Source organism: Lycorma delicatula, chromosome 1 (genome assembly GCF_047948215.1).
Source record: "Lycorma delicatula isolate Av1 chromosome 1, ASM4794821v1, whole genome shotgun sequence".
Lineage (NCBI taxonomy): Eukaryota > Metazoa > Arthropoda > Insecta > Hemiptera > Fulgoridae > Lycorma > Lycorma delicatula.
This window is the reverse complement of record NC_134455.1, coordinates 327,542,187-327,563,694: the sequence shown is the minus strand read 5'-3', so window position 1 is coordinate 327,563,694 and position 21,508 is coordinate 327,542,187. Positions and strand designations below refer to the sequence as shown.

General features: G+C 32.7%; 1 protein-coding gene across 6 annotated transcripts in view; it reads right to left on the bottom strand.

Moving 5' to 3' along the window:
- The window catches only part of LOC142334236 (uncharacterized), a 74,793-nt gene extending 55,642 nt beyond the window's left edge, over positions 1 to 19,151 (bottom strand). For all 6 annotated transcript variants that reach the window (XR_012758806.1, XR_012758805.1, XR_012758807.1 and 3 more), the window contains exons 1-3: positions 18,787 to 19,151; positions 11,487 to 11,636; positions 3,515 to 3,786 (exon numbers count right to left, since the gene is read on the bottom strand). Coding sequence is in view for 2 of the 6 variants with exons in the window: in XM_075382097.1 (XP_075238212.1) it covers positions 3,515 to 3,786; positions 11,487 to 11,636; positions 18,787 to 18,921 (557 nt within the window). In the remaining 4 variants the exon portion in view is untranslated. The remainder of the gene's footprint in view (positions 1 to 3,514; positions 3,787 to 11,486; positions 11,637 to 18,786) is intronic.
- Positions 19,152 to 21,508: the final 2,357 nt, after the last annotated feature.

Below are 21,508 nucleotides of genomic sequence, written 5' to 3'. Positions count from 1 at the left end.
TGCAATATCTGTTCAGGTTTCGCCTAGCGGCTGATGAGTTGTGTGTCTGCGGGGAGGTCCAGTCGAACGAACATCTAATGTTCAACTGCCCTGCTCTTGGGGGGGCCAGAGACCGGGCCACCCTGGAACTTAGAGGTCAGGGGGAAAACTGGCCGCTCATAAACGGCGAGTCAATGTGGCGTGAGCCGCATTGTCGGACCGTGTGGGAGTTCCTCGATGAGGTTGCAATGTTCAACCGTCATCGTTAGATTGTTAAATTAATTGGGATTTATTGATTCCTGTGGCGTGTCGGTGGGAAGCCTTCCTAGAATTAATGGCTGCCATCAGCCAGTAATAAGCTCCAAGCGCTTTAAATGGTGGACAGGCACTAGCTGGCAAACAGCGACCGAGGCGTGACGGCTTAAATTGCCGTCTTTTAACTTGCAACTTTTATAGTTTTAAATTGTAACAAGGGGTGCGCCTCCCCGATTTAGTTTTAATGTGACAAGTGAGCGTTAGGGACACATAGGCGGGTGCTGTACGGGACCCAGCTTAACCGCTCACGCAAGATAGGAGCTCATTAGGAGCATAAGGTAACGAGGTCGCAAATCTGTTTTGAGGTACAGTAGCCGTTTTTGGTAAGGTACATTTGGTCTATGCTCTAGGGCGACCGAATGGGGTGGTGGCGGGAGAAATGCCAGCTAACCAAACAATACCATTAGTCAAGGGTCTGGAAAGCATTCTTAATCTGCAGGTCAATTGCAAGACTTGCAGAGAATGGCTTGTAACAGATGACTTCCAGATACTCTATCAGTAATCAGATACTCAAATAAGTGAAAAATTGTTTAAAAGATGCTGAGGATATTTAAAGCATGATAATAACAAATTAGAAGTCCTCCTTGGATGCTTGTTGGTCAAGTTAGATGTATTAGAGTATGAAGTTAACAGTTAGATCAATGTATTTTAGTAATTAAAAAAAATAGCAAATTAGAGTTATTAAAATCAACAGTGAAAGAGGAATAGTTTAGTGATTAGTTTTGGGGAAATACCTTGAGATGAAATGTACCTTTATGGAAAAGGGTTCTCAAGTTAGTGTACATAGTTAAGAAGTTAGCTATAACAATACTTTAATGCAGATTCAATTAATTAGATATTTATAAACAGTTACAGTAGTAAGAAGAAGACTTAGTACTAGGTGTGAGGAACAAAAGATGATCCATGAAGCCTATCAGGGGTGGAACATAAGCGGGGATAGTGTGGTGACCAGAATCAACACAAAACGGTTCTCTTCCCCAAGGAGATCAGGACTTACTCCAGCTTGCTCAAGCTGCAATGGACAGGATTGTTTAAACTGTCCATCATCTGAAGTTGTAGTAAAAACGAATACTGATTTAAAAAATTATGATAAAAAATTTATAGACATAATTGCTTGTAATTATATAATAGAACTAAAAAAAGTTTTATTATTTAAAAATATATGACAGACATCCAGAAAGTAAGTCTTACTACTAAACATTGTTGCTGCAGTGCTATGATTGCAATTGTACGCACGCATGCTGAGTTGCCTGATCTCTTAGGAAGGGACTGACGTCATTCTTAATCAGTCATCAATATAACATTCTTATTCAGTTGTCATTATATTGTTGCTTATAACACTAAAAAGTGTAAAAATTAATTTAAAAAAATACACCCACCACATATGAAATTCAATCTGTGATCCACTTCTTAAATTCAAGGAACTGGTTGAAATTCACAGTCATATTTGCAAAATTTTTGGAGAAAATGTTATGTGTAATTCCACGATACAGAAATGGGTATATTCAATGTTTTTCACTTGGAAGATCATATTCACAGTGTTTTGTTTTGTGCACTAAAAAGGAGTTCTGTTTGTCGGTTTCTTGCCTTGAGACTGCATAGCCAATAGTGATGTCTATTGTGAACACTGAAAAAATTGCTTTGAGCTACTCAGAAAAAGTGACTTGGCTGCTTACCCAGGGTGTTGCATTGACCACAACAATAATCTTGCACACTGATGTCTCAACACAATATCTTCTCATGACCTTTGACTGGGAACCTGTTCCTTGCACAAAATGACACCTGTTCCTGTTTTAAAATTCTCCTTGCTGGTCAACAGTTCCACAACAATGAAATCAAACAAGTTGTTAATTAAGTTATTAATCGCAAGTGGCATCATTCTATGATGAAGGAAGCAAGATGCAACAGACAGAAAATACAATTCTGGAGCCTCACTATGATAAATGCCTCGACAATGGTGCACACTATGTAGAAAAATAAGGGTAAGTTTTGGACTTCAAAGAGCAATAAAAATTTTATGCAAATATGTTCTTGATATTTTTTAATAGCTCTTCAGAACTACTTTCTGGATAACCTTTCCTGTATTTAACTTATTTCATGTATTCACATGTACATTTCATGTATTTAACCTATTTTATTCAATCATAACTCTTATTTTATTCACATTTTGTATAAGTTTTAAATCAGCCAGTTTAAATGTTATTATTCTACTATTAAAACTTTAATAAAAACCTCTAAAAACTTAATTTCCAAAAAAATACTTAACATGATTCACAATCTTGTATGAGTTTTATATTTTAGAATGCTGTAATGAATTTGCGATTTTGAATTTCACAATCCTGATTTCATAATCATTTTCATCAACTTCAAACATCCCAAGTTACAAAATTTGTACAAATATCTCATCATTTTTTTTAACCAGTTCTATATATATGTTTTTATGTTCTGGTCAGTCAATGAATCAGCCATTTGAATTTAACATTGCGGTTTCATATTCACTTTTAGTGAATCTGGAAACCTATTATCCTAAATACGTTCCTATTGATGGACTTTATTTTAAAACAATGCATTTTTTATGTCTAATCAATCTTCCAGTAGAATTTCAACTAATAAACCACATACAACGTTTTCAAACAGATATGTAATAAAAATGTATTAAGTCAACTCTATTATCTAGAGGTAGAAAAGAGCTTTTTCCTTTAAGAATGATGAAAAAAGAATATCACAACAAATAATACAGATATCTTTACTTAGGAACTGTTTGACTTTAAAGGTGAAGGAATTTTTTCACCTTATCATAATTTTTACACATTTTTCATTAAATATTTCATGTATTCAGCATTGTTTCAGGGTTTAATTAGGAAATGTTTTAAAAAAATCAATGGCTTAAATATAATCAGTAACCTTTAAGATTAATGTTACTTTTGTATTCAAAATAATTTTCTTCTGAGCTTTATCTTCATTTTTATTTTAAATTTTATATTAATATAAATAGTTTAGATATATTTAAAAAGTTTGACTTTCCTCATCTACTGTAAATTATTAGCAGAAACCGTGCCACCTATTATGGCAGATAATTGGGAGTTGACTATATCTGAAAAGAAAAAAAAAACAGAGGTTAACAAATACAAAAGAAAATGGGAAAAAGTTAAATTTTCTGCTCACATAACTTTATCACATTGCAGAAACAGTAGTACTAACTGATAAAAATGAAACTCACATTCCAGAATCTCCCTCAGCAGGTTTATCAGCACCAAAAACTCTAGTCATGCTTGGCCGATTCAAATTATCAGACTCTGAAGATGTTAATCTCACAACTACATCTTTTGGTATTACAGATGTGTTCTGAGGGTCATGGAGTACTTTTTTATTCTTCTCATAAGGCATACTAGCTTGCACTTCTATTGTAGTTAATCGATTACTTAAACTTTTTGATGGGGTTTCTGCTGCACATTTAAACTGAGCACCATTAACATTGCCGAAATTTCCTTCCTAGAAGAAAATAAAATGAAAATAACCTAGAAAAAACTCATGTTTGTCCTTAAAATTTTACGTTTTAGTAACTTTCAAACCTTTTATAGGTGTGAATTCAACCCAATGAATACCAAACTCCAACAAAAAAATCATAATGAATATCAAACTCCAAACATGAGTCACAGTTTCAAACCATTACAAAAACTTAATTCTAACAGTGACATAAAAAATACAGCTACTTTGTAAACTATGTCTTGTGTACAATATCTGACTGCCAAAGGTTAAATCAACTGGGAGGAGATTTCTAAAGAATACTTGCTGGTCACATTAATAACATTACAATAATTTTATCAGAATGATTATACTTCAAGAACTTATTTCCCAACTACAATGGCTGGGCTTTCCTTTTATTAAATTAGAACATTAACACAATGTTTCACAGCTTTATCCAACAATTCATGGTTCAGGTAATTGAATACCCTTTACAACACCAACAGGATAGGCTTTGAGTACTACATGGCTGAATATAAAGGAAGCCAAATTTAATAACAAAATGTACCCATTACCACTTCTATTTTATTCAACATAATAGCATCATTATTTATTTTTTATTGGTAAAAGTACAATTAAAACACTTTATTGTTCTAGAATATAGGATAAAAAATTAAATAACAGATTTTTGTTTCTATAAAACACATTGGATTTTTATGGGAAAAATGTTTATTGAACTTGTCTTCCAGGGCTAACCTCAGCTACTGAGCAAGTTCCCCTCCCCAAATAGAACAGTTAGCTTTGTTTGGTAAGGTTTTGCCAATTAAGTAGCTGCATACTACAGTGGCAGCATTATCAGGATGTAGTTAGAATACTCTAATGATTGGGATATTTAAATCAAAATCTTACATATGTCCTTTTATTCAAGGTGACTGACACAAATGTTTGTTTCCTTTGTAATTGTCGGGAAGAGTTTTAAGATTTATATTCTGAAGAAAACATTTGTGTGCTGTAGCAATATTTGTGGTGTCATGTTGCACTTCATCACTAACATAACTTTACAGATTAGTCTGTTCATTGATTTTTTGAAAATTAGTTTAAAGACTGCCCTTTTGCATGATATCTACAAATTTCCTTCTGTGCCATTAGCTTATGTAAGTAAAATGAAAGAAACATATGACAGTGCAAAACATATGAAAATCCTGTTAGAAAATAATTCAGTTTAAGTACCACTGGGCTATATGTTGCGATCTAAAAGTTATTACATTATTAATGGGTTTGCAACTACGCTAGATTTTATTATTATTATTAATCTTTACACTAAGGTTTATTGCCTTTTGTGTGACTGAAACAGCAGGGATGAGGTAAATCATTAAAACAGGAAGGAATGACCAAAGCATGAGGCACTTATGTCTGGACAGAAAAATATTCTACATTTCCCACTAGTTAACAAGAAAATGATTCTTGTACTGCTACTCCATATAAATTAGGGCTTTTCAAAAATTTTTTGAGGCAATGCATAAAAAAAAATCATTGAAAAAATTGTCTCACGTTAGTGACACTAAAATCAAAGAGAAGAACAAATAGAAGAATAAATAATGGTTTTTCTCATAATAGTTGTACTTTACCATTACTTTTAGCCACACAGTAATAAGCAAAATCTGATGTGGACACATGATTTCCTTGTACGCTATTAAATTACATATACACATTTTTTTTTTTTAAATTAAAAGTACATAAAATTTTATTTCATTAACTTCTGATATTTTTTCATTTTTTTTATTGTTATTGAATTATTCAAAACCTCGGCTTATTTCTCCCACAAGCTGAAATCCTGAACAAGGTCTTTAAATCAGCTTGAGTTATCACAAGTTCATGAGAGGAGGAATCTGCTTCAAAATTAAGATCACCTTGCTAATCATTGCAAACTTCACTGGCTATCTCATATTCAGATTCTTTGTCTAAAGATGTGTTGTGGGATGCAGTACAGTTAAGTCCTCATCATGGAACTGGCCTCATAGCAGATGGTAAATTTGAGTACTGCACATGTGTTTGGATTTACTACTTATTTTTTTTATCTTTGTAATAAGGAAATAACAGTCTGATAAGCGACTCTTGTGGTTCACGCCACACCATTCACATGGAAAAACTCATGTGCCGATTACCCCTAGCCCAAACTATCAGACATTTCACACAGGTCAAACAGCAGACATAAGGGGCCCAGTTGTTATCTTGATTTCCTACTTTACAGCTGAAATATTGTCCATAACAAAAATCACAAAACAGAATTAAACCATAGTCATCCATACAAAACAATAGTTTAAACATTGCTGATGTGTTAATTGTATGAACCAGAAGAGACTGCTCTGTTTTGACAAGACAGAACCTACAGTAAATAAATCATCATGCATATACAAATATTGCCTTCATAATATTATGTTTGTACCCCCCCACCTATGAGTGGAATAAACGGTTTCAAAACAAAGGGTGTCTGTGTTAAAATAAAAGTGCTGGAAGACCTCCTGTTTCAGAAGAACAAATTGATCGTGTTTGTGATGTGTATCAATGTAGCCCAGGAAATTGACTAGATCAGCAAGTTTAGAATTGCAAATTTCTCAACCAACTGTGTAGAAAATTCTACAGAAACATTTGGAAATGATGCCTTATAAATTACAGTTAATAAAAAGTTTAAATATCAATGATAAAGTCTTATGTAGACATTTTTGCGTGGAGTTGCAGAAATGTGTTGTAAATGAAGATGACTTTTTTCATCGCCTAATTTTAAGGATGAATGTACATTTCACATAAGTATAAAAGTTAATAAACATAATGTAAGAATATGGGGTACAGAAAATCCAAGAGAAAGTTTACAACATATATGCGATTCCCCTAAAGTGAATGTGTTTTGGGCTGTATTTCATGAAAGGGTGTACAGGCATTCTTTTTTCACAAAATGACAGTAACCGAAGTAATTTATCTGGACATAAGTGAATGGCTAACGCCATTCGAGGAAAATAGTGACAACTTCATTTTTGTACAGGATGAAGCTCTGCCTCACTGGCACTTACAGGTCAAGAATTATCTGGATGAACACCTTCCCAGATGATGGACTGGCCGTGGAAGTGAGGAAAACATGGTGTTTAAGAGTTGGGCACCAACATTAAGTCAGACTTAACACTTTGCAACTACTTTTTATGGGGTTATGTAAAAGACAAAGTTTTTGTACCACCCCTTCCTGTTGATATCAATGACTTAAAACAATACATCACAAATGTTGTTGCTAAAGTTGACCAGCACATGCTTGCATGTGTTTGGGATGAATTTGACAACTGTGTTGATATCTGTCGTGTTACAAATGGTGCACACATTGAACATTTATAAATAAAAACTTAAAAAAGATTCTTCTTCATAATCATATAAGTAATTATCTCACTTTTAAAAAATAAATTTTTAATAAGCTATCAAAAGTGTATTTGTAATCACCCTGTGTAATTAATGCAATATATATAAAGAGGCTGATTCAAAACTACACGGCAGTCTCTCAGGAGCTGATTCTATAACTAAAAATAGGAAAAAAACTCATATAAAAATAGGCCCACAACGCTTCGATAGCGAGTTACTGCTGGCGAAAGGTTTTGCCTAGATTTCAGTTTCTCTGGGAAAATGAAGACTTACCAAAATTCTGGGAAGGTAAATTAAGGGCGAATTTAGTTTTTTCTTATGGTTTTTGACTTGAAAAAATTTTTTAAATGGGTCCCAGAACTGTACCTCCATTAGTTTAAAAGATATCAGACACAAAACACAAAAATTGAGGGTAAAAAATAACACATTTTTGGGTCTACCATAAGAAAACTTTGTTAAATAGTTAATTAAGTTGTATTTTGTTCAATTAGAAATGTAGAAAATTTAATTCTGTAAATTTAATTTAATTTAAGTAAATTACTTAAGAACAACAAATTGAATACAGGATACTGAAATTTAACTTTATTAAAAAACAAAACAGACAGAATGATGAAAAAAAAGATTTAACCGAATGAATAATTAATTTTGTCCATTTGTGGCAGTTATGGTTACTATAAACTGAACTCTGTGGTTTATCGTTGGGTTTAATTTCATGGAGTAGCAGCAGTTAATAAACGCAAAGTTTCAATCACTTGTAAAAAGCATTATGGGCAGTGACTTTAGGAGTGTTTAGTTGATGACCAATAAACAAACACTTTGCACTTCGTTGGAATGATGGTCAAATTCTTTCTGTTTTGGCACTTGATTTAGGCCTACCTTGGTGAGTGTTTTTTCAAAGCATTTAAGGTTTACAAAAACTTTCACACTTCTTACTTATGTACACTTTTGTCACTCATATAATTTCTTTGTCACTGATTTTGTTTCTGTGAACCAGTGCATGCACTGTCCTTTCTCATATGGTGATGCTATGGTACTAAAGCTCCAGCTTGTAATAACTTGGCCTGTGCAGCAGTCTAAGCAGCTACCATCTACAGGTAATGCATAAATATTAAGTAAATACAGTCAGTACAGAGAATGTGTAAATTAAAATTTAATTGTTGTTGTTTCAAGATTATACACATGTAAATCAAAATTAAGTGCTGCAAAATAAATTATAATTATTCTTGAAATCCAAGAATTCTTATTCAGATACCTAATAGATTATCTGAATAATATATATACATATACTAGCGGACCCGACTGACATTGTCCTGACGTGGCATTGTTCTGTAATAAATGTACAACACATAAATATAAGTAACTTATTTAAGTTAAAATTAGCAGGAATGTGAATGAAATTTCATTAATATGACTATTAGTATGAATATTATAAGTTTGTGATTGTTGTATTATTTTAATGGGTTTATTGATTAATTATGTGTAATATGGTTAATATTTATTTTCACTAAATATTGAGATGACTGATGAAAATTGAATTAAAAAATCAAAATGTCGTAAAATTAATAATTAGTGTGATAAATTTTCATCCACATTACTGATAATTTTCACTTAAGATCATTCTAAAAAAGTACCTCCTAATTTTTTTTTTTTTTGTTTAATAATTTTGAAGTTCTATAATCATGCTTAATTAATCAATATACAAATTAAAGCACTGTAAAAAAAGCAAAGTAGTTAAAATTTCAGTAGAAATTTTTCTCATTTTTTATTTTAACATCTATTTTACCAAATTTTAGATAATTCTAAATTAAAAACAATTTTAGAAAATTTTTTATAAAATTAATCAGCTACAAAAATTATAATTTCAATTTTTTAAATATACTTTAAACTATAATTATTATAAGTAACTTTTTTTTTATTTTATAAATGTTATAATTTATTTTACGAACTTACATTTTTATTTTCAAAGAGCTGTTCAATATTCATAAGTTGCATAGAATCAAATGAGAACTGACAATTTAAATTTGTAGGTTAAGTTGATTGTTATTGAATGCACGTTATTCATCATTAAAATTAAATAAAAATCATGTAAAATACTCACTTCAATATTGCACCTTGCAAATTTGCATGATGTATATTTTTTAATTACACTTTAAAGCTCTCGAACAGCATTGATGTTGTCAGCTGTGAGACTTGACCTTGGGTGTCAATCATGACTTTTGTTTTCTACACTTTTTCGCCTGCTCTTAAATTATCTAGCCCATGTATATACTCAGTTATGGGGCAGTGCAGCATCCCAAACCTTTTGAGAAGTTAAAGAAGAACCTTTAAAGAAGTTAAAATTAAACGCACGGATTTAATGCCTTCATTAATTAAAAACTTCATGATTATACATTGCACAACAGATGATGGAACTTCTTGCTCACTCATGGCTGTACTGTCAACAGAACAGAGCACAGGAGCTAACCAACACAGGTTGCCCTCTCTAACACATCGAATATTAACCCCCCTGACACATTGCCATCCAACTTGAAACTGCTTGCTGCATAGAATAGCAAAATTACCATTTAAATTTGATTCACCATCATATATATGAAATGTAGATGATTATTCTATACATAAAAGATGACAATTTTAAATCAATAGAAGATAGAATGCTATTCTATATATTCTTCATTCCTACAAATTTTTTTCTCTCTTATTCAACAATTGAGTAATGTAATGTAATCTATGTATGTAATGTAATGTGTTAAAATTCAATCTGGCTCAATTCTTCCCACTGGTATCATCCCCACAATCATTCTTGGCCTTTTATCCTTCCCATTTTAAACACGGCCAAATTATTCCAACACCCTCCTCTTAAAAACTTGTTCAGTTGTTCCTGCTGTAGTTTGGATTCTGCTGGAACTATGACGTTCCTAGCTTTACCCTGTCTTGTTTTCTCCTCTATTTTCTCAGGTATCTCTTTTCAAACAATACCATTTTGCTCTTCACCTCTGAATGTGTTCATTACCTTGTTCTGTCATGTATGTAATTTTACTTTCCTGTGAACTTAATGTTAAATCTTTACTGACAAAAGTATAAGCACATTCTGTTACTGCAATCTGTGAATCCTTTGGGTTCAAATCAGCAAAGCTATATAATTAGCAAAGGCCACTGATTACATATATGCAAGTTATGCCCTCTAGTTACCAATTTGTCTTCTCCTTATTCCTAGTTTACACTCTTTTATTACCTGGTTCATAAGAGCCAAATGGACGGAGGTTATCCTCTACCTTCACCTGTATCATTAAATTCAAATATCCTTTCTCCTCCTATTCTAACAATTCCTTTGATCCTGTACTATATAATCTTAGTTTTTTTTTTTTTGTTATAGAAGTCAATTTTTTTATTTCCACCAAGGCTTTCTATAATTCCTTATGTGGGATCATATCATATGCAATTCTTAAATCCAGGAAAGCAATATGCATGTCTCTTCCTTGGCTAAAGGCCTTATCCATAGCATGCCTTAATATGGATTATCTATAGCGTACCCGTTTATTCCTTTCAAAGGTAATTGACTGGTTCTTTAAATTCCTTCTCAATCTCATTTCTGTTTTTTTCTGAAGACACAAATAGATTTCTTCAAAATAACTGAAGATATATTACCCTTATTTTAGTTTCACCAATGTTAATTTTTGTCCTGGATGAGTACCTGTATGTGTATGTGTATGTGCCAAAAATATCTAAAGAACTATCTGACATGGCAAACAAGATGTCAAAAATATCTGAAAATTAACACTATTAACAAAAATGTGAAACCTAAAATTATCTCACAATATTATAAAAAGGTGTGGCATTATAAATAAACAGAAAATCCTATTCTGTAATTGATGTTTATTAAATAATATAAGGCATATCGACAAGTGAACTTTATACTACCATTAAAAAAAAAATGGAGACATCTTTTTTTTATTTAGACAAAATGGGATCAACATCTGCCATTTTTCCCAAACCAATATGTATCCAACATTTCATGATCTCAAATTACAGATTTTTTTACTAAATTCAGCACTTATGTAACTGAAACAAAGTGTTTGTTTGACGTCATATTAATGAAAATTAGTTCAGAAATTTTGTCATTACCGTGACACAAATATACATCATTAAAAACACATTAATTTCCTAAAAAATTATTAAACAGAAATATATGCACCTGCTAAACTGTTTAAACAAAGAAAATTTATTTGAAAAACTGAAACTATTAACGATTCCTACCTTCACAAATTAGTTATGATAAATAAATAAGCATGACCTAAAAGTTAACCACTTTCAAGTATAAATCATACCTTACTTTGCTCCTCACTAATGATGCTCTCTAGTTTACTTTTTAATATGTTTTGAGCAGTAAATGATGAATGATAAAGCTCATTGCACACATCTAGCTTATTAAGGCATGCAACACAAATTTCTTTAGGAAGCTTGTCATCTTCATCAATCTGAAAATATTTCAAGTAATAAGTTCTAAACAATTATTTTATGTGGAAGTAAATAAGCAATTATTTAAAAAATGTACATTAAAATTAAATTAAATTCAATTTAATTAATCTTGAAACTCTTGGATTACATGAACCAAATATAAATGTACTAATCCTAATATCTCAATAAATTAGAAGTTCTGAGAAAATCATTAAAAAAGAAAAAAAAAATGAATGAAAAAGAATTTAAATCAACATTCTTGAACTCGAATTAGGCTCCACTTATATTAAAGCATAAAATATCAAAAAACTGCACTTGTAAGATATAAAATTATTCACCAGAATGATAAGTGCTGGGAAAGGGGATTAAGCAGTTAAAATAATAATACTTAGTAGCTCATAATGTTGAGCAGTGAAAATTTACACTTGCAAGAACATGAATATTATCATGACAAAAATCAAATAATTTTGAAAATAAAATGTAACTATTTATTACAAAAGAATGTTCACAATCAACTTTCTTTGGTTATAAGTGCTATTATTTTATATTAGTTAATAATATTCCTGCACTAGCTTTTAGTGAAAGTTTATTTGGGTCATAAAGTAATATGATTATGATGCGGTCAGCTAATGTGTTACATCAGAACATTTACTGGTGGCTCAAGGGCAAGAAGGATCCCAATGGTGGTGCTCCTGGATATTGGGAATGCCTTCAACAGTCTGCAATGGGAAGGCATCTTCTGTGAGCTTACGTCCTGGGATATCAGCCTTTATGGCTTAACACTAAGGCCTCTGGGATATCAATAACATGGCTTGTGAGAAATAGGCTTTGTTCAACTAGCAGCCAAAAAGACTCAAGAAACTGTCCTCTCCAGGAGAAGGTGACTGTTGCCGATCTGGGTATGTGAAGGTAACCTACATGTCCACACATCTCAGGAAGTCAAATTTGGGTGTTTAGCTGGAGAATCGCCATAGTTTCCAGTGCCACATCAGGAAAGCAGTTGAACACACAAGTAGGGCGGTTGTAGCCTTAAGCCATGTAATGCCGAATGTAGATGATCCACATGCATCCAAGAGGAGTGCTAGCGAGTGTAGTGTGGACCACAATGTTATTCGTAATCCCAGCCTGGGAGAGGGCATTAAAATCCAAGAAAGCCCAGGTCACATAGTATGTGGCCTATAAGTCTGTCTCTTCTTTTAACTATATTTTTCCAAATGCTTCTTTCTTCATCTATTTGCCGCAATACCTCCTCATTTGTCACTTTATCCACCCATCTGATTTTTAACATTTTCCTATAGCACCACATTTCAAAAGCTTCTAATCTTTTCTTCTCAGATACTCCGATTGTCCAAGTTTCACTTCCATATAAAGCGACACTCCAAACATACACTTTCAAAAATCTTTTCCTGACATTTAAATTAATTTTTGATGTAAACAACTTATATTTCTTACTGAAGGCTCGTTTAGCTTGTGCTATTCGGCATTTTATATCGCTCCTGCTTCGTCCATCTTTAGTCATTCTACTTCCCAAATAACAAAATTCTTCTACCTCCATAATCTTTTCTCCTCCTATTTTCACATTCAGTGGTCCATCTTTGTTATTTCTACTACATTTCATTACTTTTGTTTTGTTCTTGATTATTTTAATGCGATAGTTCTTGCGTAGGACTTCATCTATGCCGTTCATTGTTTCTTCTAAATCCTTTTTATTCTCGGCTAGAATTACTATATCATCAGCAAATCGTAGCATCTTTATCTTTTCACCTTGTACTGTTACTCCGAATCTAAATTGTTCTTTAACATCATTAACTGCTAGTTCCATGTAAAGATTAAAAAGTAACGGAGATAGAGAACATCCTTGTCGGACTCCCTTTCTTATTATGGCTTCTTTCCTATGTTCTTCAATTGCTACTGTTGCTGTTTGGTTCCTGTACATGCTAGCAATTGTTCTTCTATCTCTGTATTTGAAACCTAATTTTTTTTAAATGCTGAACATTTTATTCCAGTCTACGTTATCGAATGCCTTTTCTAGGTCTATAAACGCCACGTATGTTGGTTTGTTTTTCTTTAATCTTCCTTCTACTATTAATCTGAGGCCTAAAATTGCTTCCCTTGTCCCTATACTTTTCCTGAAACCAAATTGGTCTTCTCCTAACACTTCCTCCACTCTCCTCTCAATTCTTCTGTATAGAATTCTAGTTAAGATTTTTGATGCATGACTAGTTAAACTAATTGTTCTGTATTCTTCACATTTATCTGCCCCTGATTTCTTTGGTATCATTACTATAACACTTTTTTTGAAGTCTGACGGAAAATCCCCTTTTTCATAAATATTACACACCAGTTTGTATAATCTATCAATCGCCTCCTCCCCTGCACTGCGCAGTAATTCTACAGGTATTCCGTCTATTCCAGGAGCCTTTCTGCCATTTAAATCTTTTAATGCTCTCTTAAATTCAGATCTCAGTATTGTTTCTCCCATTTCATTCTCCTCAACTTCCTCTTCTTCCTCTATAAAACCATTTTCTAATTCATTTCCTCCGTATAACTCTTCAATATATTCCACCCATCTATCGACTTTACCTTTCGTATTATATATAGGTGTACCATCTTTGTTTAACACATTATTAGATTTTAATTTATGTTCCCCAAAATTTTCCTTAACTTTCCTGTATGCTCCGTCTATTTTACCAATGTTCATTTCTCTTTCCACTTCTGAACACTTTTCTTTAATCCACTCTTCTTTCGCCAGTTTGCACTTCCTGTTTATAGCATTTCTTAATTGCCGATAGTTCCTTTTACTTTCTTCATCATTAGCATTCTTATATTTTCTACGTTCATCCATCAGCTGCAATATATCGTTTGAAACCCAAGGTTTTCTACCAGTTCTCTTTATTCCGCCTAAGTTTGCTTCTGCTGATTTAAGAATTTCCTTTTTAACATTCTCCCATTCTTCTTCTACATTTTCTATCTTATCTTTTTTACTCAGACCTCTTGCGATGTCCTCCTCAAAAATCTTCTTTACCTCCTCTTCCTCAAGCTTCTCTAAATTCCACCGATTCATCTGACACCTTTTCTTCAGGTTTTTAAACCCCAATCTACATTTCATTATCACCAAATTATGGTCGCTATCAATGTCTGCTCCAGGGTAAGTTTTGCAGTCCACGAGTTGATTTCTAAATCTTTGCTTAACCATGATATAATCTATCTGATACCTTGCAGTATCGCCTGGCTTTTTCCAAGTGTATATTCTTCTATTATGATTTTTAAATTGGGTGTTGGCAATTACTAAATTATACTTCGTGCAAAACTCTATAAGTCGGTCCCCTCTTTCATTCCTTTTGCCCAGCCCGTATTCACCCACTATATTTCCTTCCTTGCCTTTTCCAATGCTTGCATTCCAATCTCCAACTATTATTAAATTTTCATCTCCTTTTACGTGTTTAATTGCTTCATCAATCTCTTCGTATACACATTCTACCTCATCATCATCATGGGCGCTTGTAGGCATATAGATGTTAACAATCGTTGTCGGTTTAGGTTTTGAATTTATCCTTATTACAATGACTCTATCGCTATGCGTCTTGAAATACTCCACTCTCCTCCCTATTTTCTTGTTCATCACGAAACCTACTCCTGCCTGCCCATTATTTGACGCTGAGTTAATTACTCTAGTCACCCGACCAAAAGTCGCCTTCCTCTTCCCACCGAACCTCACTAATTCCTACTATATCCACGTTTACCCTATCCATTTCCCTTTTTAAATTCTCTAGCCTACCAACCTTTTTTAAGCTTCTAACATTCCACGCTCCGACTCGTAGAATGTTATTTTTTACTTTTCTGGTGACCCCTTCCTTAGTAGTCCCCACCCGGAGATCCGAACGGGGGACTATTTTACCTCCGGAATATTTTACCAAGGAAGGCGCCTCCATTATTGCTTTTGAAAATGCAGAGCCACATTTTCTTGGAAAAAAAAACAGCTGTAGTTTTCCATTGCTTTCAGCTGCGCAGTACTCAGAGGACTGAGTGATGTTGATATGGCCGTTTAAGTCATTGTGACTTACGCCCCTAACAACTACTGAAAGAGCTGCTGCCCTCTTTCAGGAATCATTCCTTAGTCTGGCTCTCAACAGATACCTCTCCGATATGGTTGCACCTTCGGTCCAGCTACTCTGTATCCCTGAGCACTCAAGCCCCCTCACCAACGGCAAGGTCTCATGATTCATAGAGGAGGGAATATTAACACTAAAGGAACTAATCAGTCCATCGTGCATTTTTATGTGCAGGTGTTTACTTCTGAACAAGAAAAACTGCTGGTGGAGTATTTGAAGTAGACTTAAGATATTTATTTTAGACTCAAAGTTTGCAGGTTTGCATACACTTCAAACACTTATGCCATAGCTTGCCATCATACAGTTCTAGATTCATGGCTGAAATGTGAGATAGCAGATCCCAACTAGTTTACCTCATTCATGCAGAGGAACCAAAGATCACCAGAAGCCACCAGTCTTGCTTGTGCTTCCAGTTTTAATTGCATTAATGTTATTAATGCTACTTTTTCTTTATAATCTAACAAATATTATCAAGAGATTAAATATTGGACCTGCTGATATCATTACCACCATGCTAAGGTAATGAATGTGAAAATCGTATTTTGCAGATTTGTCAGTTTACGACTAATCTGAACATCCTGCATCTTGTGGTAAATTATCCAATGCATATCTCTTTTACGAAGGCTAAGTATAAACCTTTTCACTTTTACGAATTATGCATTCCTATTTAAAATTTAACATTGAAACTGTTGTTTAGCTCTCCTGAAAAATTGAGTTTTTTCACATTCGTTACTTCAGCATGCTGGGTGTGATATATGGAATGTCAATGAGACTGGAATTACAACAATGCACAAGCCAGTGTGAACATGACAATGAGATTTGAAACAAATTGGAAAAATTACATTTGCAAAGAAAAAGATCTCTTGCTATATTGGCTGCTACAGTAAATGCAGCAGGAAATAGTATCTTCCTTCCTTCATTTTCCCAAGAATCAAATTTTAACTTAATTTGTTTGTGATGCTCCTGTTGGCCCATAAGTCTGGTTGGATAACAAAAACCAGTTTTTGTAAATATGCTGAACATTTTGTTTCACAACAGAGGTGCTCACCAGAATGTCCTTGCCTTTTGCTGCAAGATAACCATGACTCGCACCTATCAGCACAAGTATTAGATTATTTCAAAATAAATAATGTTACTTTATTATCATTCCCTGCTTACCGTAGTCATAAACTGTAACCCTTGGATCATACTATGTACAAAAGAATGCACTTAAAGAAATCTATTAACACCACTTATGACTCATGGCTACTAACCAACAGACAATCAATGACTATTTATGATATTCCTAGTACTGAATATTACAGCTGGATTTGAGGTTGCTAAGATTTTTCGTTTAAACACACAAATTTTTAATTGCAGATTTCATACCATCTTATGTCACCAGATCTCTCTAGCACCAACACAGAACAACCCTCTTCAGCAATAGCCATTTTTTCTCCTCAGCGCCCTCTATTTCTAATCAATCTGACCATCTCAATCCATTTCTGCCAACAATGAATAATCCCACCTTCACCATAATACCTTTTTTCTCAGCCCTCTACTTCTACTCAGTCTGATAGTCTCACATTCAAATTTATTTCCACAAATGCTAAACAATCCTCGTTTGCAACAGCATTCTTTCTATTCATCCTCTACTTCTAATCAATGTGACAGGATCTCAACCAGTTCTGTTCAAGTTCATTAAGTGAGGTGGCCTCACTTCACCAAAACAAGTGAGGCCATTCAAAAAAGCATCACCACAAAAAGAAACTGGAAGGGAGAAATAAAAGAAAATCTGCCATTTTAACAGACACACCTATAAAGAATGTAAATGTTGGTAAAAATATAAAAAAACATAAACTAAAAAAAAAAAAAAAAAACTTTCTTTACTGAATCTGATAGTAAAAATGAGGCCTATATCTTTGTATTTATTGTCACAAACTAAATCAAACATAAAATACAAAAGGGCCAAAAGCAACAAATATAAGATTTAGGCACATAAAACCTGTATTCCAGCAAAACTAGGGTATCACAAAATAAAATTTTTTGTTTGTTTTAAATGTGAAAATGACGATGTTCCCATTTAAATTATTTAAAATTTTTATTGTCATGTAATATGACAAATTTTTGCATTTTTTCTTACCTATTTTCTTACCTATTCAGTATTTTTGTAAGCAAATTTTTATGAACAAATCAGCCATACTTAATCAAATGCCGAATTAATTTACAAAATAATAAGTCATTAAAGATATTGATAAGTGACAAGATAATGGATACATTAATCATCAATTAATATTGATAAAGAAAACACATGAGATCAATTAACTTGGAGTGATATTATTACATGTGCATTCCAGTTAACTAAATTTAGCACAGTGAAATTGTAGTGCAAGTTATGCTAGTTATATTCACATCAACATATAGAAGAACAATGTATATGAAATTAGTATTAAATAGAATTACATAAGTGTGTCAAAGTCCCCAGGTTTCCCCTAGTGTATGTATTCAATGTTATAAATTAATTTTTATCTGTTGTTTGTCCAAGTACAATTATGGAATTTAAAAATAATGATTATTATAAGTCAACGATGTATTCTATTATTCGGTTGTTTAAGCCTACTTTAGGCTAATAAATTTTAAATAAACTTTAGCAGTATGGTTCAAGTTCTACTTGTAATCAACTTTCCTCAACAATGACCAGCCATACAAGGCAGCAAAAATGTAAATAACTCTGGATTAAGTTAAGCAGTCCTTGACAAGTGAAATGACCACATCACTTTATTATTTATTCGACCAATTATATTATTATTTAACTACCAAACTATTAACAAAGAAATCAAATGTACCACTCTAATATTCTGCTTTGATACCAGTGTTTCATAGAGCTAAAATTCAAAATAAAACCATTATAACAAAAGCGAGATTTGTTAATAAAAAATATCCATCCACGGGACAGTATGACAAAAGTCCTGCTAGATCTCTGAGTTTACTTAAGTTATTACAGTAAATTATGTAACTATTTAACTAAGCAAAGTAACATTGCATAACCTCAAATAAAAAGTAATTAAACCAGCCTTACTGTTATGGGCAGGCAGAGTCGAACTTTATCAGGTAACTGATGTCTTTTTCCAACTTCACTGAACATATTAACTGTCACTTTTGCACTTTCGCAAGCGCATAATCTACAGATTTTATAAAATACGTCAAAATTCATTATTTTTAATTCTTGCGATTACAGGTTTGTACAAGTTTATTAGGTGTCAATACTAAACGTTCCACAGTTTCAAACAAAAGCAGCTTACAATATAAACAAAGGAGGGCAGAGTAAAATACATCATATCAATGTCAATACGTCATATAAACATACGCCCCAAAAATTTACAATCAATCAAATTAAAAACGCCGACTGAGATCAACTACTGAAATCACGCTCATACTGTTCTAAACAAACCAACCAGTAATGAGAAGAATCGTGAACGAGTCGTTCCTTCGATTCGATTCTTTATAATGAACGAAAGAGTCGAGAATTGATTTGCAGGACAAAAAACCGACTCTAAACAATGAATTAGATAGTCGACAGGAAACCAAATCTTTCTCAATTACGATTCGATTCGATTCACAGCAATATTTCTTATGCACAGCTTGTGTGGGTGATCCTCCTACTATACCAAATTCTAGCTTGCGTTTTTCTTTATACCCATACCTGATGCATAACTTATTACATCACTATTACTAATGTTTATTGAACATTCGGCAAATTTATTACTTCTGATTATAAAATATTTTCATTAATTTGCTGTTTAACTGAGTTAATCGTAAACAATTAAATTTTATCTGTAAGCCCCATAACACATCCTTTATTTTTTATCACCAAACTACATCGAAATGAGAGCCAAATTTTTTTAAATTTCAACTCATTAAAAGTATTTATACCTTTTTTCTTTTCTTAAAAAGAAAAAAATTCAGGAATTACTTCAGAGGGTAAGTAAGGGTGATATGTATGAGTGTAAATGAGGTGTACTCTTGTACAGTCTCAGTTTGAGCACTTCTGAGATGTGTGGTTAATTGAATCCCAACCACCAAAGAACACCGGTATCCACGATCTAGTATTCAAACCCGTTTAAAAGTAAAGGCAGTTGCCTTTACTAGTACTTGAATCTTAGAACTCTCGACTTCGAAATCAACTGATTTGCGTAAACGCGTTCACCACAAGACCAACCCAGTGAATAAAAGTATTTATAACTAGAAAATTTTTCTTAAACTAATTTCTCTAAAGTTATAAATGGCAAAATGAATAAATTAAAATAATATAGCTTGTACCGTACCTTATTTTTGAGCAAGCCATTGATTCCGTCTTTGTTTTTTTTTATCACATAGATGTTATGATTTTATATTTACTTTGATGTTTTTACTAATACGTGCACAATTACTTACACAGACACAAACATTTTGTTTTTAAAAATTGTTGCTTCTATTATCACAAAAAAAAGAAAAATAATAATAAAAAATTAAGCAAAATAAATAATTAGTTAATACCTTTCAAATAAACTTTACAGTATTTTACATATTTACATGTAAAATTTTTTTTTTTCAAAATTCTTTGATGTAAGTCTATTTCGCCTTTTTATTATTAACTGTCCCGATTTTTAAGAAATTCGTTCACAGGGAACAGGAGGTTGCAGAAATGCAAAGTCTAGTTTGCATTATTTTGAATAATCTTGGATAAATTAACCGCCTTTCTTTCCACCAGGAGAGAGGATTTGGTGTTCTTGAGATGAGCGGTTCATTTATATATTTATCTAGCTCTAAAATGCCTGCTACTGTTGGGTTTAAATTAGTTAAAATTGACATTACTTTTTTATCAAAATCTTCCCATGCAGTTGAAATGCAGGGTTCAATCATTTCTTGTTTGGTTTCCAACCTATTGCCTTGTTCGAAGCTGAAAACTTTGAACTTTCTGTGAAAGTTTTGTGTAAGCATTTTGGTAAGATGCTTCATCTTTAAAACCTTGTTTTTTAAAGCGAGGATCTAATAGCATGCTTTCAAGCAAAATATTATTATTTTCAACATCCTTAAATCTATGTTGCAGTTGGTCTAACATCATGTTACATACTTAACAATTTCAGTATTTTGAATAGGAGATTTCATCTTAAGTACATGTTTTGTCATTGCCTGCGCCAATAAACAGTTTGAAATAGAGACAGTTTTTTGAGAACTTATTTCAATAGTTATCTCTTCAAACATTTTCAATAATTTGCATATTTCAGACATAACTGCCCATTCATCAAATGCAATATTATTTAGAATAGGATTCACCAAAGCGATACTCGAAATTAGTGGTTCTTTTGTTTCTAATAATCTATTAATCATGTGCAGGAGTGAATTCCATCAGGTAGACACTTCCTGTTTTAATTTTAATTCTTTAAAATTCATTTGTTGCTGCATGTTTTGCAGTTTGGAGGCAACATGAGAATTTCGTTTAAAAAATTTGACAATTCCCTTCGATTTTACCATAATTGTTTTTACTTCTGACTCAGACAACAAGAATTGTTTTGCTCCTCGGAAAACAAAAGTAATTGGGTGCGCTAAGTAAGGTATATGACGTAGCTGACAACTGGGAATAGCAGCTTTTAAATTTGCTGCATTGTCACTAACAACTGCTCCAATTTTGTCAGTAATAGCCCATTCATTGAATTTACCTTGCAATTCAATGGCAATTTTTTCAGCCATGTTGACTACAGATTTCCATACAAGTAAGTAACTGGGTTTTTTAATTACAATATGGTCAATGAAATGGATAG